The sequence below is a fragment of the Aethina tumida genome, chromosome 2, assembly GCF_024364675.1.
Source record: "Aethina tumida isolate Nest 87 chromosome 2, icAetTumi1.1, whole genome shotgun sequence".
In the NCBI taxonomy this organism is placed as follows: domain Eukaryota; kingdom Metazoa; phylum Arthropoda; class Insecta; order Coleoptera; family Nitidulidae; genus Aethina; species Aethina tumida.
The window spans coordinates 30,901,757-30,920,037 of NC_065436.1; the positions used below are offsets into that span (position 1 = coordinate 30,901,757).

The 18,281-nt window shown below is 33.9% G+C and overlaps 1 protein-coding gene and 1 long non-coding RNA gene across 5 annotated transcripts; one reads left to right on the forward strand and one right to left on the reverse strand.

Annotated features, from left to right (window-relative positions):
• Positions 1-695: 695 nt before the first annotated feature.
• LOC126264718 (uncharacterized) lies at positions 696-1,830 on the reverse strand. The gene is made up of 2 exons (XR_007547378.1): positions 1,701-1,830; positions 696-1,090 (listed from the first exon to the last, which is right to left on the reverse strand). It is a non-coding gene; the product is annotated as an uncharacterized LOC126264718 (long non-coding RNA).
• Positions 1,696-18,224, forward strand: LOC109601964 (calcium-binding mitochondrial carrier protein SCaMC-2). 4 transcript variants are annotated; one of them, XM_049963808.1, is made up of 8 exons: positions 1,696-2,022; positions 4,262-4,385; positions 5,693-5,780; positions 6,291-6,402; positions 16,601-16,759; positions 16,818-17,086; positions 17,142-17,443; positions 17,502-18,224. In XM_049963808.1, exons 1-8 carry the CDS (start codon positions 1,828-1,830, stop codon positions 17,690-17,692), a joined length of 1,440 nt encoding a protein of 479 aa, XP_049819765.1. In that variant the 5' UTR covers positions 1,696-1,827; the 3' UTR covers positions 17,693-18,224. The 4 variants fall into 4 exon arrangements, with proteins under 4 accessions (XP_049819765.1, XP_019873829.1, XP_019873828.1 ...); XM_020018270.2 differs by lacking the exons at positions 1,696-2,022; positions 4,262-4,385; positions 5,693-5,780; positions 6,291-6,402 and adding an exon at positions 12,070-12,310; XM_020018269.2 differs by lacking the exons at positions 1,696-2,022; positions 4,262-4,385; positions 5,693-5,780; positions 6,291-6,402 and adding an exon at positions 15,206-15,522.
• The last annotated feature ends 57 nt before the right edge of the window (positions 18,225-18,281 follow it).

Genomic DNA, 18,281 nt, shown 5'->3' on the forward strand with positions numbered 1-18,281 from the left:
AGTGCTGATCAACAGAAATCATGAGTCAAAGATAACGTCTCGAGTTGACCCAAAAGTGATTGATCAATCAATCGGCCATGAGTGATCCATCAGGAGGTCTAGGTTGATAGTCAGAAAGCTAAATAAGCAACTATGTAATTTATGATGAGGAATGCGCAGCATATTCCATCTATTCTGTTAATTGATTGAAGAATTCAGAAGTTTCAGTAAAGGAACTATTGTGATATGTGCTACATACAAATAGATCTATTGAATATTTTATTGAATTCACTTGTAGGTTGTAGGTAGCACACATCACAATTACGTGGTTAATCAGAACACCAGTTTTTCTTTAGAAACTGATTCATTCCCCAATAAACTCGGAACTTTTATTGACGAATAATTTGAATTGGTCAATATGTTATGCTATAAGAAAAGGGATAACGTCTTCACAGATTTTGAGAACATGTTTAATGTGACGGTTATTGTCCAAATCAAATATATATAGAGAATCCCAACCATTCAACATACTCATTGAAGATTTCAGAAGTTTCACTGAAGGAATTATGTTATGCTTTGACTAACATAGTTATTGTGATATGTGCTACATACAAATAGATCCATTGCATCTTCCAAGGAATTCACTTGTATGTAGCACATGTCACAATAATTTTGTTGATCATAACATCAATTTATTTTTTTTTATTTTATTTTTATTTATTTAGAAACTGATGCATTCCCCAATAAACTCGAAACTTTTGAAACTTTTACTGACAAATTAATTTGATCAATACTAACGCATCATGTCTTCAGTATGAAATGGGCACGCCGTAAATAGGATTTAAGAAAAATTTGAATTGGAGATTGGCGCTCATTGCATATCACAATATTTTAATAAATTGTCTTTGAGAATTGTTAATGTTAGATGAATTAGTGTTGTCGCTGTCGTTTAATGATAAGTCGTCATGCCAGGATTATCATGTCGTTACCTTTGTACAACAAAAGTGTCACCCTCGGCGAAATACTCAGTTCTAAATATTATGGCTCATCAAATTAAATTAGACCAAAACTACGTACACAAAAACAGGGTACAGAAATCAACAAATGAAACCTGTAATAAAATAGTATATATTGTAAATATATTATATACTATATACTACACTACACTACATGTTTTATAGTATAAAAATTAATAATTATAGTATAATTTTGTGCTAGAATATAAAGAATATACAATATATCATTAGGTAAAGATACTTCCTTAGATGACAACCACAAAAGCTTTTTTGTAGTTTAATTCTGAAGCAAAGAGACTTTGCGTTTGAATATTATGGTCTCATCAAATAAAGTTGAACCGAAACTACATATACAAACAAAAACATATTTCACTAAGGAGAGCTTAAAATGAGGCTGTATTTAGCATAAAAATTATATTAATATTTAGTATAATTTCGAGGATTTGGTTAAGGGGGTCATCTAGGGGAAATAAATGATTTTGAAAGTTTTTAATAAACTGTTGTCAATTTTATGATTAGAAAAGTTTTATTTATTAAGAACATGGTTAGGAAATAAATAATAAATAAAATTTGAAACACTAATTTTTCTCAAATAAATGCCTTAATTAAGAAGAAATCAGACTTTTTATTTCCCGCACACAGCGACCTACTTGGTGGCCCCCTACCCACTAGTAGATGCCGCCACGTGTCTTCTGACCGCCTTACCATCTGTCAAATAGCCTGGCCCCGTATAAAGTCGCATTGCGGTATAAAGTTCCCGTCGAAATTTCTTCACACAAAAACCGCCTTTCCGATGTACGACGTCAGCGTATAATCACAAGTGGTCCGCGAGATGCCGAACCGCACCAGCGATGTTGAGCCGATGCTCAACCACCCGCCGCATTATCTCCACGAACTACCCCAGGAGGACGAGGAACGTCTGGGCAGACTGTTCACCACTCTAGACCGGGATGGCAACGGTAAAATCGACATCACCGACCTGTCCCAGGCGCTCAAGGAGCACGGGGTACATCACGGATACGCCGAGGTGTGTCATTATCTTTAGGTTCACTATTGGTAACGTAATTAGCACCCGCCACGATGTCGCATGTTTCTGTTTAACTAACATATTAATGTGATACGATTGTCATTATCTTGTGTTTGAGTTTGGGATTGTTCAGGATTTGAGATTTCGTTGGGGCCCCGGAAGCGGCCCGATCTCGGTTCTTCAGTGTGTGAACTCGGCGAAGGTCAGCGACTTTCGATAGAACAACGGTTTCTAATCGTAAATTATGCGAACGGATTAGATATTGGCCTGACTGAATTCAGATGACGTGAGCAGGGCTCCACGTACCGACTTGAAATAATATAAAACCCGTGATAATTTCGACGCGAATTGGCGTGCATATTTGCTTTAATCACTCCCGTTTGTGCTGCATAATATTTAGATACTGGGGAAAGTTGGATTTCCGTACGACCAACAACCTTGGAAAACTTGACCCTGATTCATTGATTTTCACATGATGGAGTTCCCGTCACTATCTCGAAACAGTTTACGGCGTGTTCAAGTACTTCGCTGTTCAATATTAAAATTCAATTGACATGAGTACTTAGACTATTAAGTATTTAACAACCGGAATAATTCTAATTAGGAAAATGTTAATGTTACTTACATTGGGAGGCAGCTACTGATGTTGTAGCTGAGACCTGGTGTGATGTTCTAGATGATTTTAATCGAATGTTGGTGAATTTATACTAAAATTGTTACTATGGTGAAAACAATAATCATTTGTTTTAACAGCCCTCTTTTCTAACATTCCGTAGCAACAACGTTGCATTTTTGAACAGCCTCCTATAACTAATATATTATAAATATTTTTTAAATGATCACCCTAAGATATTTTAACAATTAAAAATATTGAAATCTGTTTTAAAATATAGTTCTTGAGTTGAAAATTCACCTTTTACTCATTTTTTCCGAAAAGATTTATTGAATAAATGTTATTTAATAAAATCTTAATCAAAATTTTGTTAGGTTAGGTTAGGTCTGGTGAGGTTAGTTATGGAGTTTTACAGTGTTGGTCATTATTATAGAAACTTTTTAAAATATTAAATATTTAAGTCAAATATGTGAATGGATAAAATAATATTAATTTAGTATTGTTTTTTTATACAGTATTATTAAAACTACTATATTCCTATTATATAAAATGTTACTGAATTGAGCTGGACATAAATATAGGATTTTTAATCTTGAAAAGTATTTTTAACGATTAAATCTGTGTTATTTAATTTAACATTAACACTTGATATAATATCCTTCTAGTTTTATAATTTTGAGCCATCTCTGTGGCATTTTCTGAATATACGATAAATCTACATTTCTTCAAGCTTCTTGAATTGCTGTGATGAGTCATTTAAATTTTTGTCTCCCATGTTTCCTATAGGATTGATGTCTGGAGATTATGATGTTCAACCCTCTATCATTCCAATTGCTCTTATTTTTTGTTTGTCACTTAGAAGGTAACTTTCCGTAATAATAAAACTATTTTTATAAAAATTTGATAAATATTGGGTCAAAAACACAAGATAAATTGAACCGTTTAACGGGTACCCAGAAATACGATAAATAATAAAAAAGAACATTTCTTTTTGTATTAATACGTGTGATATAATTTATAAGTTAAATTATTTTCTAATTTAACTCGATTTTCCTGGGTGTTTCCTAGACACTGTATATTTTAATAAATTCCTACAATTATGGCCACTACAGTATATAAATAAATAACAATATTAAGTGAAAAAATTATGCGTATCATTGTTGACATAGTTGACATTAAAAAAAAAAACAAATCAATTAATCAATAATTATTATTTAATTACAAATTTAATATTTAATCATCTAAGTGATCACACACCTTAAAATTACTGTCCAGGAAAAAATCATTAATTTTATATTGATGGGACCATTTCCTCACTCATTTGGGAACTGTTTAATTACCCAAATGGAGACGAGTCGTTGTTTACACACAGACTCTATTTTTAGGCCCACATCGTCAATTTTCCCGCTTTAGATTCCAGTTTGCACAAAGCAAGGTGTTGGAGTACAATGAAAATTTGCTTCGACGATGGATATTGCGTTTCATCAACGGTAAAAATCTCAAGTTAACGTCACACACGCCACTTTGCAATATCGTAGAAAAACATGTTGCCCAAACCGAACTTGCACAAGAACGTTTCGCATAAAAGCATATTTGCACGATTTATAACAATGAACGTTGTTTCAGAAATTCTTCAAGAGTACGCAAACGAAAAGTGGTGAATTGTCCCTTGCGGATTTCATCTACTACGTGAGGGAGCACGAGAAAAATCTCCGACTGCATTTCTCCCATTTGGACCGGAACCGAGATGGTAAGACGTTACCCCAAAAAATGAATGAGGTTAATGATTGTAGACCAAATAAAGATTTGAATGCACGTTTAAATAAACAAAGGAAGCCAGTCAGCATAAAGATAAGGCGGCGAGGATAATTTCATTCGCATATTTTATGCAAGAACTTGTGTAATAGTGTTTAACTATTAATTGGAAAGACCTTGACTGTTTCTGTGACATTGCATTTCATTAATTCGCCGGGAAATGGTGTGGGATAATTTACATGAAATCCGGTACGAACCGGTCGGAATTCCCGCAAAGTAGCCAACGACCGGATTTGGCCAACGTCCAGTCCAGTATCTTTCCCATAAAAATAAACACGCGCCCGGCAAAAAATCAGCAAAATCCCAGCCGTATCGAAGGTTGCCGTCGATTATTCGCCGCGGTATTTATATTCATACTGCACGTGATTTGATATGTACAGAAATAAAGTTTAATTTGAGAAAAATACCACGCACTAGAAAATGCCTTGGTATTTCGTCATTTAATTGAACGTATTTATGTTTTGAGGTCTCCAAAATCAATCGCGTGATCATATTATCGTATCAGTTATTCAGCTGATTCATATGGGATAATGGCACTAGCGTTATTGGATATTTTTTGCCGGCGATTCGTTTATGTTGCACGTGACACGTGGATTGACATGAAAAATTGAAAGGTTGCTTTACTTTATGGCTCATAAGTGGATTACTCAATCCAATTTGACCTAACCGGATCGATTCGGTTTGATCAATTGGTACAATCAAACTATTTTCAATAGACACATAAGAAATCAATAAATATACGTAAATGCTCAGAGACATATTCTAAAAAAATGTACTTCATTGAATCCACTTTAGTTTTTATGGTGGTAATTTTATTAATGGTCATCTTTAATTGTACTGGATGGCCAAATAAACCTCACTGAAGTTGGTAAAGTTTGCATCTTGATATCTTCTTCACTGTAGTGGCAAAATAAACAAATTGGGTTAAGATTTCAATATTTTTGTATAGATAAATAAAGTATAAAAAAAAACAACTGATTTGTACATTTCAGTGTCCTATTTAGTTTAGTGGTTATTATTAAACTTCCCTTAATTGTACAGTATGGTCATTTGGTGTTGAAACTGAAATTATTTATAAATAAGTAAATTAAAAAAAATGATATTTTATTGTGTTCAATTTAGTTTCTCTAGAGGCTCATGGAGGATTGAAAACTCTTTTTGGATGATTCCCTCTTTTATTGTTTAATACAAGATATAAAATAAAAAAAATTAACGAAAATTAATAATGTATATCTTTTGTAGGAAAAATTGACTTGGAAGAACTGATCAGAGCATTTAGCGACCTTGGCATTCCACTGGACCGAAGTGAAGCAACGAATCTTTTACAAAGGTGAGCTGAACCAAGTGCACCAAAATTTTTAGCATAAAAATAGGATTTTTAACGCTTTTGTTATGTATGCAAATAAAGAAACCACACACAGATTTTACGTTATTAGTTATTTTTAATGTGTGTGACGCGACAATTACACACAGACCAAAAATAGAAGCCACGTTTTGCATGCCGGCATTTATTTTCTTGTCTTTTCTACTTGGTTTTTGTTATTTCAGTATGAACCATTAATACGAAAATCATCGGATTTATTTCTACATGTTTAGGTAATAGTTTTTCAATAAGTAGAACGAGTAGTATGTGTTCATATCGTCTTGTGAGCAATTTTAATTTCGTGTTCAATGCCCTAAAATATTTAACTTTTGATGATGAAAGAAAGATGCTAACAAACCTCACGTATATTAAATCCATCAAACATAGCATAATAATAATAATGGTTTTATCCCCTAAAACACACCAAATCGTATTACATTTATTTATTCATTTTTATAATATTTTATTCCTGTTTAGAATGGACCAGGACGGTAGTTTGAATATAAGCTACGATGAATGGAGAGACTTTCTCTTGTTGGCCCCCAGCAGCAACATTCAGGACCTTATTACTTACTGGAGACATTCTACGGTGAGTTTGCATTATAATTTTGCCATATCTTAGAAGGAAGTTTAGAATTTACTACTCTCCACGAACGTCAGAGGTATAAATGTTTTGGTAAATATTTGATTTGGTCTCGTCACAAGTCTCGAGGTATTGTTGACTCGTCCTGCAGTTTTATGGGTTTCTCAGATAATGTTTTAACATTCATTAGCAACGTGATTATTCAATATTGGTGTGTAAACAGTAAATTAATATAATATGCAGCGGGATCCTTGATAAGATAGATAGATATCAATCAATTGCTCAGATTAAAATCAATGCCAAACAGCATAGCAGCAAAAAATAATTATTGTCGGCCTCTTATTGTCAAAAATAGCTGCAAAATGTTACAAAAAAGATACTATATTCTGTTAGTTGTTAGATAACATTGTTTCGATCAGAAGCACTTGCGTAAGGTGATGGTGGTGATGCTGGTTGGGGATTGTAAATTAAATAATGCATGCAGATCACGCATGTAATTTATTACACTGTGTCGATTAATTTGACAAATAAACATGAGGCCATATGTTGTGTCAAGTGGTTTTCATACAGAACAAGACAAATTATAACATTTATTTGTCATCTACAGTGAAATTCATCTAATTTATTCATTGAGGTTTAGCGAGAACGGGAAAATGTTTTAATTTGTGACTTTTATGGAAATTACAACTCATTTTGGACTACCATTCTAACTACTTTGAACAACAATTTCGTTATTTTTAAAATAACACCCTGTATATTTTTGGATTTTTAAATTCTACACGTAATTGTAAATAAAATGGCTGTACTATATCCTACACCTAATCTGACTAGTTTTTAAATTATTAATTATTTTTAAAAAAATTTGATAGATTGATGGTCTAACTAATAGGTCTGTAGAGTAACCAATTTTGATGCTGGAAAATTAATTTTTGGCATATGTGTTAATCAAACACTATTCTATAAGAATCCATTATTAATACCTCCAAATTTTTATACAGGGTGTTTGTTATTTACGTTTAATTTTGTATATCTTAAAACATCAATAACTGTTATTTTCTGTAGAACACCATATATAATTAATTTGAATACTAAGAAATGTTTTATTAGTATAAGCGTTCTCTATAGATAAAATGAATATTATTAGAGATTTTACCAAAAATGTAAAATAATGCTTATGTGTACTGTTAGTACCGTGCCATGGATGGCATTTAACTATTCGGTTTAGGTAAACCACATAGTATAGCCATTTTATCTGTAATTACATATAGAATTTAAAAATCTAAATCTTTCGTTTAAAATAAATTAGAGAGATAGTTTAAGTCATGTTATAATTACTATAAAAATTTCACGTTAATAGTTATTCCATTCTCCATAAACTTCTGCTAAATATGGTGGGTGAAGAATTCAGTTTCTTGTCACTTCAATTTAAAAATGAATGTTCTTTTAATTTTAAATTTAAAATTTAAATTTTAGCCATTAGTTAAATGTTGACGCATGTATATAAAGTGCATTTAGATAACATTAATTTAAGGTCAGGCAAATGGTTATAAACTAAAAATACAACCATTTTTGAAAATGTAATCTAATACAATTTCATAATTTTATTGTATCCCATTAGATATGATCGATTCTTCCTCATTTTTATTGCCACTAAATTCATCAATAAATAACCTGTAAAAAATTATAGATAGCCACATCCAAACTAATTTGGTTTTGGCAAATGGATACTGATGATGTCAACCGCAGGGCACTTATATCATTAACATCTGAAAATTTTAATGGTCGGCCGAAAACATATTTTAAAATTCTCCATAAGTATTTTATTAAATTATGTGGTATCTACTATTAATATTTTTGTTAATTAGTTTTTAATTTAAAAAGATATTCTAGAACTCACAAATTCTTCTTATTTTAATTTAAAAATTAACTAGAATTATGCTTTTTTAATTTCTATTAATGTTTAGACATTAATTGAGTCCACACTTTTAAATTGCATTCAGATAACCTCATTTTAAGGTCAGGCAAAATGGTAATAAAATTAAAAATATAATCATTTTTGAAGCTGTAATCTGATACAATTTTCACTTTCATAATTTTATTGTATGGCATTAGACATGATTGATTGTTGCTCAATTCTGTTGCCACCAATTCATCAATAAACAACCTGCAAAAAGTTATAGATAGTCCCATCCAAACAAATCCGGTTTTGTCAACTGCATAACTATGATGTCAACCTTAGGGCACTTGCCTCATTATCTCCCCCCCAAAAACCTAGCACAGGCCAACAGATAACCCTGGTAACCTTTTATCGTGTGCCATGGCGATTCGCAAAATCGTAGGATCCCGGTTCACCAGACGCAAAAACGCCGACCTTGATATTCCCTCAATTTGCGCGATTACAAACCCGAATGTAACCACGTGTTGGGCCGAGGTCGAAGGTCGAGGGGGAAATTAACGATTTGAAATTTTCGGGGGCTCGTCACCACGGTCGCACCCAATTGTCGGTGATCATGTTCATTAATGCAAGTGTTGTTATGCTATTAAGGAACAATGTCTTGTTTTTATTGTGGCGGGGAAAAATATTGTTGTTTTTTGTTTGTGAAAAGGATGACGATCGACAGAGCTTTAATTCGTTCCTGCTTTGAGTGATAATAATAACTTTACACGTGCCAACAAGAGAAAACTCAAGGATTTTTTCGTCAACTGATAGAAAGTAAAATAAATAAATAAATTTGGGAATAATAATTTAAATGGGCCAGTAATTAAATTATAATTAATATGTATGTTTTGTTTTCCTTTCCCAACCGATACATACTTTCTAGACTATCATTTATAAACAAAAATTGGATTTGTTAATTAGCTACTGAGGAAGTACAAATACAATAATTTAAATTGATAATATTAAGTCATTTATATTCAATTATCATCAAATATTTATGCATTTGTATTGATTTTATTATTCCATTTTAAAATCAGTGTTCTTAGGTTTCTAAATTAATTACTTTCATCACAAATGGGGTGATGAATTTAGCTTTGCCAATTGCATCACCAATTTTATAATACGATTTAAAATATATAAACACAAACACTACGTTTAATTTGGAACAAGGTTTTCCTTTTTTTTATATTTCCTTTTGGCACAGGCTCAAAATATTTTTGTTACCTAATAAGTATATTAACAAAAATAGTCCCATCAGAAATAACTTCACAGAATAGTATTTACTTAAGTTATTGCCACTTCAATTAACATCATCACCATCAGTTAGTTAATCGATTGATCTTCTATAAAGGTGCAAAAACATGCGTGTGACGTTTTATTGACAAATGAGGAGCGAAAGTATACAAAAATAGATTTCCAATATATAAATAGCCGGCAAATTCCCAGCATCTCGACCAGACACTGGATACTGATAATTAGGATCCAGACCTATCCGAATAAATTAACGGATGCATCACAGGATACGGACAATTGAGGAAGATTCACATGGTACCAAACACTTTTTCCAGACAATTCAAAGTGTCCAGAAAATGGACTATTAAAGACAATTGATCAATAAACAAGACTCTATCGTAACGACTTTGGTCTCACCAATCTAGTTGTTTATGCCGCTGGGGTTTCGGTCAATGATTGACAATTGTTGATAAAAATGTCATCAGTTATTACATTAAAGTCTTGTATACTTTTGATTAGTTTTGAAACGGTGTCATGAGGTTTATCGATGCAGGGTTCCGTGAAGAACGAAGTCCAGCGTTGAATCCTAGGTTTCGTCATTTTTTATCATCTGGTTAAATAACCATAAAGAATTGTTTAGTTTTATTTGTATATTTATGCGGATTGCGCATATTTGTTATTTATTTACATTTTTTATGTGGTTTAAGTTTTGTATTTAGAAGTTAAAGACTGATAAGGAGTGTGTTGAATTCAGACAAATGTTTTTTAATTCGTTGATGAACTCTTTTGACCCTCCTCTAGGTTTTTTAAGAAATCAGTTGATGGGCATGATTCATTTGAATGACCAAGTGAATTTTGTTCGTATAATCACAACTTTTGTTATCGTCGAATTGAAATTAATTTTCAAGACATGATTATGATTGCTTCTGAGTATTCACAAATGATTCCAGTTACTGTGATAGTGGAAAATCCAAAGACCACCTGCAGTTGTTGGTGATTTAACAATTAAATTAATGACTGTTATCAGGTTGAAACTGGAATGAACCAATAAACATGTTGTTTTAAATTGATTCGTAATACAATCCTGATTTTTCTTTGTAAGTCATAGAAATTAATAAATTGTTTACTTTACTGTCATAAACAGATAAATAATTGTTATTAAACGAAAACAATGGAATTCACTGATGTGGGAAAACAATCATTATTTATTTACTGTTGTGTGATTACTTCATATCAGTGTCGAAAAACTAATTCAAATTAATGTTCATTGATTGATTCAATTACGGCTAGATGAATAAAATTTTGTAACACAATTACCACACTTAAATTCACTCAGTGTGGATCCTTGAAGGGGACAATTTAGAAGTTTCTAGACCAATAATACCGAATAGTTTAACCAATTAGTCTCCATTAATGTACCCAATTTCAAATGCTAAGGTATCCAGTAACTAATTAAGCTGGTTTACGAATAATCTTTCTTCACGAGGACTGTTTGTTACATTAGCAAATTATTCAATATTCATCAAACACACACACTCGAATCGGACGTCCAGGGGTAACAAATGCCAGCCAAAACAGGCTGTTCGAAGAATTGCTTTGGGTACATGTTCCTGTTACAATAACCGGACAAATTTACTTAGACTTTATAATTCAATTTCGTATTTATGGATGATAATGTCGACCCAAGCGGTTCGGGACTTTACTAAATAAGAAGAAATGGAAAGAATGGTGTGGCCACCACTAACCCCGGATATGAGCCCCACTGAACATGTATGGGATTATGTATATTGATTAAGTCGGCACCGTTTAATTCCTCCCATGAGTACTCCAGACCTACTAACAGGCCGCAGTTAAAGAATGGCATAATTTAAGAAATTTCATGAATTTATTGATAACCTAATAAGAGGCACAGGAGTTTAAATGCTTTATTACGAAACAGGGGAGGAAATATGAGGTACTAAATTAAATTCTTAACTTATATTGTTATCGTTTTTGAAGGTATTCTGGTACTATTTCATTTAACTTAATTGTTTTCTATTTGATACATGTTAAAACGCTTTAGGTTTTTTACTGTTATAAAAAGTTTAATATAAATTAAATTATTAATATTTTTCACAAATTATTGAATTATTCACAAAAATTACTAACAAACTTGAGTTTTTAAAACTGAATGTAGGTTGTGTTCCCCATATCATTCTCCATTGAAACTGAATGTCTCAGCCTATTAGCACTTGTTATATATTTATCGCCAAATTTCACCTAATCGCTAAAACGTCACCACAATAACAACAAAAAAAACGGTAAAAATATCGAGGCAAGTGCGATTAGATATTAGGCGTTAATGCAATTAACGCAGGGCCAAAAGCCTCTTCCGAAGATCTCGTAACGTTCGGTGCCGGCGCGTCCACGAGCTGAAAGCCGCTGCCACCTCCACGCCACGCCACTTATCAGCGTCTAATAAAATCGGTGCGGATCGCCGGCGCGCCGCAGTCACCACAGAGTGGTTTCGTTGGCATCCAGGTGTTGCGTTGGTTAGCTGGAAAAGCGAGGAGTGAAAGTTCGCGGACTTTTCCTCGTTGGTGGTCTGTGGCGGTGAATCTCTAAGAACTGTGATAGTGTCTTGTCAAAGACTGATTAGTTTAATAGTTAATAGACGGTGTGAAGATGTACGAACAGGAGCTCGGCGTCATCCCTGACGTGCTGGAGGATTTCGTATGGATACTCCACCAGTTGTTGGCCAGGGTAGGTTGTCTGGCGGATTTTTCGATTAATGCTTGCGGAATGTGTGTGAGTCACACACGTGTGTGGGTCTGGTTTCCTTTGGATATTTAATATGGGATTTCAAAGGGGCATCACCACTGAGTTCAGTGTGCAACCTTATCTTCGTCGATAAGATTAGTAGATACGGTTTCTAAGAATTTGAATTGACAATTTTGTTTTATTAAAAGTGATCAAAGTCCTGTGATTTGATGCAAATTGTTTTTTATTAAGCGACTTCTCGTTAAACCTAATTAATTGTACAATTATTGTGGTCAGACATTACTATGCACTTTCAGTATGAATTTTTTTTGTAGTAGGAAGTGCAATTTTTGTTGTGCAGTGATTTTTAATTAAAGGTAATGGTGCCCACGCTGTTTAACTGTACAAATTAGGAAAAAGAGATTTAATTCGAGGACGGAATAACAAATATTATGACTAACTAACAATTGATCATTAACTATGAAATTGTTTGAAAGTAAATAAATTTTACAACAAATTTATCCAGTGACTTATTTTAAAGTTTATCTTTAATTTAATAAATCTCCAAACTACGCTATCATGTTTTAGATTGTGAATAGTCATTACATATAAACTTGCCAGTTAAAAGTCATTCCCAAGCACTTTAATCTTATCACCAAGGCTTACACAAACCTTTTGATGATTCAAAAATCGTAATTTGACCACAGTAGCGGTGAAAGTGAAACCTCCTTTAAATTTCTCTACTTGTTGAAACAATTAGAATGATCATACAAGTTACGCATTGTCACAGGTATTTTCTAGGTAAAGTTCAATGCCAATTTAGCAATCGTAGCCGATTTTCGAAATCAAATTCACGTGCATTGGTGTCAATGTTAAGTACAAATTTTGTAACAAATGAAGACTTTTACACATGCACCAATTTGTGGAATTTTCGAATGGCAACCTGGGAAAGGCCTTGCTATTTTTGTAACAGACGAGCGCACTGCCATTCACTAATTTAATTAAGCATGCACCTGGCATTTGCCAACAATAGATTATTGCAGTAGAGGCGATAAAATAACGCCAGATTTAATCCCAAAGACAATATAATCCAGACTAAATCAAAACATGGCTATAAAGTTATTGTTCCATTACTCAGGAATGTCAGGGTTCATTTTATTTTGCTCCACCGTTCGATACAATTGAAAAATATCTTCCTGCATTCTGAAATTTACATCATGAACCCGGACCCGGAAATGTGGCGCCCAAAAACTATTCTTCCGCATGACCCCAAAGCCAATACGGGGAAGTCATCAGCCTTGGTTGCACACTTCCCGTTACACAATGCAAAATTTTTTGGCAACTCTCTCTAAAAAATCGTCGCACGCTGATCCGTCCTGCGGGGAGTGTGCCTTCAGTAGTGTCGATTCAGCAGCGCACCATGGACATCGACGGCGATCCGACTGTGGACCTTTTGCTGATTGAAGTTAAGTCCCCCAAGTTGCAGAGTGTGTACGAAATCTCGCGAGCCGCTCGGGGAATTCTGTGTTGCGTCACGGATTCGCTGACGTCATCCAGTCGGCCGGGTCAGACCTTGGAATTGGGAGATGCAGGTCTAGAATGTTCGGGCCGGCCCGCTTTTCCTGCATTTGGTCAACGATTTCGTTTTTCGTTGAGGTCGATTTTTATCGGCTGGTTTGCACTTTGAATTTTAAAATATTTGGATATTTTTTCTCATATTTTATTGGTAATATGGTAGTAAATTGCACTTATCATTTTACTTGAATTAGTGTCTAGAGTAAATGATTTATACTTCATTAAAAGGAGTTTAAATTACTCATTCAATGGTGCTCAATTCAGTTCAATTAGATGGAAAAGAGCTAAATTACAGTTGATGAAAGTTCAAATTCCATGCAATTATTTACAATTTTCAACCAATTTTGTCATTGGAATAATTTTCTCCAGTAAAACACAGTTAAATTAAGGTCTATCAAATAAAAACGAATAAAAAAAATTAAAAAGTTATGTTAGAAAAAAAATCTTGTTAAATTTACTTTAAAATACTTGAATTTCTCATCAATTTTATCTTGTTTGTAAGAACCTGAAATGCTTCCAACAAACTATAGTTTTCCAGTTAAATTACAGATACTTCAAGCTATAGCATATCAAAATTGAATAAAAAAATAATAATAATGGTAGGAAAAAGAGACAACTTCTAGTTACATTTGTTATTAAATTTCTGAAGTCATGAATTTTATCTTGGTCTGTAAGATCCCGAAATGTTTCCAACAAACTATAGTTTTCCAGTTAAATTACAAATATTTCAAGCTCTTACAAAACAAAATGAAACAAAAAATTAAAAAATAATGATAGGAAGAAGATAAATCTTCTAGTTAAATCAATTCAGTTCAATTTTATCTTGATCTGTAAAAGCATGAAATGTTTCCAATAAAGTATACTTCTCCACTTTTAATTAAATATTACTATTAAAACTCTGACTTTTTAATCAATTTTAACTTGATCTGTAAAAGCCTGAAAATCGTAAAGAATTTAAAATTAATTATAGGAAGAAGAAAAAACTTTACTACTAAATCTATGAATTTTTCATCAATCTTACTTTAACTTGTAAGAGCCAAAAATATTTGTGATTGACCAAAATATCAATTAAAAATTTAAAATTTCTAATATTCACATTATTTGTTCTTAGGAAAAGAAAGAAAATGAATTTTGGACTTCCATCATCTGTAACTCAAGTTTTTTTAAACCTATTTACACCTTTCTAACGGTATATAATTCCTGTCAATCAGCTGTTCATTTTCGAGACCAGTAACCTCATAAATCAACAACTATTAACGACGTTTAATTACCCCAAAAATGTAAAAATAAATCCCCATATATTCTCTCCAAACTAGTGTTTTTGCATTTATCAGTTGTCAATAAGTAACTGACTTTTTGTCCAAGTTGTCAAAATTGTCTGCTTCAAATCACTTCTTCATGTCCGCGTTGATCGATGCCATTGATTGGTTTTGATATACACTGGTATACAGGTGATCCAAGAAAAAATTCTAAGTGTACCTCAACAAGCTTCCAACACAACTTAAATCTTGTTCTTATGTCGTCCCATTGTATTGGGATTTAGTCGAATGGCGATTTACAAGAAAGTGACAGGTTTAGCTGAAACGATGGAGGCTCACAGGGTCCATCAGTACGATATGACCACTTCAAAATCCTTTAAGGTGTGTTTAGTTCTATTTTACTCTAACTCATTACAGATTGGAAGCCAGTTTTCGATCGTAATATTGGGCAAAAATGTATTTACATAATGTTAAGATAATCGATTAGGTTACAGATGTGCGAATTGATCCGTTTCGTGGTGACAAAAATTAAATAGATACGAAAAACTATAAATAACCGTTTAAAGTTCATCCAACAATATTTTTACGAATTAGAATTAGCAAGTTTATGAGTTGCCACATAATAGCATATTTTTAGATCAAGTATTTCTCCCATTATCTTCTGTGTCAATAAACCTAACCATTGTAGTCAAAAATAACACCGAAAACATTCCAAGTAATATTTTCCACCACCAACAAACAATACATAAACAAAGTCGTTTTGCCCAAGTGTGGAATTGTCCACGCGTCGATCCCAAAGTACACAATGAATATCGAACCCTGGCCGATAACCCGCGATTAAACAATCTACAATTTTTCTACTACATTAGATAACTGAATTTCGCAAAAGTGAAACCAGTCGCGTTCTGCGTGAACCAGAATAGAATGTGTCCGAGTGTTTCTCATCAAAAACTGAATCAGCTGCAAAAACGGCACACGAACCTTTGACGAATCGACACTCGGATTCCAAATTGGGCCAGGATGACTCCCCTGTTGGTCTTGGTCGTCTCCAAAGAGCGGCATGCTTTCCTCGCATTCAGCTTCTGGCTACTGGAGGTACCGACAATTTTATCTCACGCATCTTAATGGAATAGATGTTCAACGTTCAATAATGTTACAATCACAATTTTTCAAGCACGTGGCTGGTTAAATTGTAGCGTCATAGATTACTAGTGTTGACTCACGTTTTGCCCAGAATATTTTTATTATTTAGCATTAATAACGGCTGCTGTTAATTAACGACTACCATTGTATCATATAATCTTTATTTGCTTTACGTAGTACGATACGAATTTAACCTTCAGTCGTGGAGGAGTAGCGGAGCAATTTACCGAAAAAATGCACATTTTTCTGTACATTTTTAAAGTGCCAAAGCCATAATTTAATTTTATCAATCTTTAACTTGTGATTTATTTTACAGTACCTCGACATCGGGGAGGACATGAACGTACCCGATGACTTCACACAAAATGAAATGCAGACGGGCATGTGGTGGAGACATCTCGCAGCTGGCGGTATTGCTGGTGCCGTTTCCAGAACTTGTACGGCTCCATTAGACAGACTAAAAGTGTTCCTCCAGGTACGCCCGAGTTATTTTCGTATAAAACCAAACATCTAACGCTTGTTTATTTATTTAGGTACAACCAAGCAAACAAAAAATCAGTGACTGTTTCAAGTACATGGTGAAGGAAGGTGGTGTAAGTGGTTTGTGGCGTGGCAATGGGATCAACGTGCTTAAAATCGCCCCGGAATCCGCCATCAAATTTGCCGCTTACGAGCAAGTCAAACGCCTCATCAAAGGCGACTCCAAGCATACGCTTAGCATTTATGAAAGGTTCTGCGCCGGTGCTGTTGCCGGTGGCGTCAGTCAAACTGCCATTTACCCCTTGGAAGTCCTAAAAACCAGGTACGTAGTCATCCATTGATGCACAGAATTGGGTAATAGTGTTGTGATTTTATAGGTTAGCGCTGAGAAAGACTGGCCAGTACAAAAGCATAGCCGACGCAGCGTATAAAATTTACGTGGGCGAGGGGGTGCGCAGCTTCTACCGGGGTTACGTGCCTAACATCCTGGGAATTATCCCATACGCAGGCATAGACCTGGCGGTATACGAGACGCTGAAGAAGAAGTACTTTAAGACGCACACGCACGACGAACAACCCAGCTTCTGGATGCTGCTCGCGTGTGGTTCCGCCTCCAGTACTTTGGGTCAGATGTGTTCGTATCCGCTGGCGCTAGTGCGGACGAGATTGCAAGCTCAAGGTAAATATTACTATAATGTGTGTCAATGATGGAGGTTTCAACTGTTGTGTTGTTTCAGTAATTCATCCAACAATAGACCCGTCGACGGTGACAATGAGCGGGACGTTCAAGGCTATAATCGAAAAGGAAGGAGTTCTGGGTCTGTATAGGGGAATAACGCCAAATTTTATAAAAGTGATGCCAGCGGTCAGCATCAGCTACGTGGTCTACGAATATTCCAGCCGACTACTCGGCGTGAATATGACGTGATGCCTGGGCATTTTTAGGTGTTTCATATATTTTAAATTAAATTTCCAATCGGGAATGTCCCAGCTCCCGTGGGGGACGGCGATATCTCTAGCAATTTAAAGTTGCTTAGCTAATTTATTTATTTGTACAGAAACATGTTGATAAAGTTCTTCTCTTCTCGATAGGCTTTAAATACCTTAAAATTACTCAAATCTGTTTCTGACGCTTGTGAATGAAAATATACATACGTTAGGAATGTAACATTTTAAACTAATTTACACTATATATCTCGTTGGTGTTTAAATTCCGTATTCCAACCAAAGACCGCATCTTTATAATGACACAGCGTGTTCAGAGTGCTCTCGCAAAGTTGGAATAAATTCGTTATAGAATCTTCCAAGTGGTGGTTTTGGTCAAACGCTCTGAACACATATTTATTAATGAAAATCTATGAAAATGAAGAATGTGATGTACTTAATATTTTAATAATTGGTATTTATTATACTATAACTGTATTTATATAAAAAATGTTAAAATGAAATCTATGATACTATGCGTGTGTTTTATTTATATCCCACCATAAGTATATACCATAGAGGTAAAGTAAAAA

Excerpts from the sequence above, each read along its gene's own strand:
- LOC109601964 (XM_049963808.1), top strand. The coding sequence starts at position 1,828 with ATGCCGAACCGCACCAGCGATGTTGAGCCGATGCTCAACCACCCGCCG. Across the intron at positions 5,781-6,290 it reads GCAACGAATCTTTTACAAAG|AATGGACCAGGACGGTAGTT; the intron begins GTGAGCTGAACC and ends ATTCCTGTTTAG. Across the intron at positions 6,403-16,600 it reads CTTACTGGAGACATTCTACG|TACCTCGACATCGGGGAGGA; the intron begins GTGAGTTTGCAT and ends TTTATTTTACAG.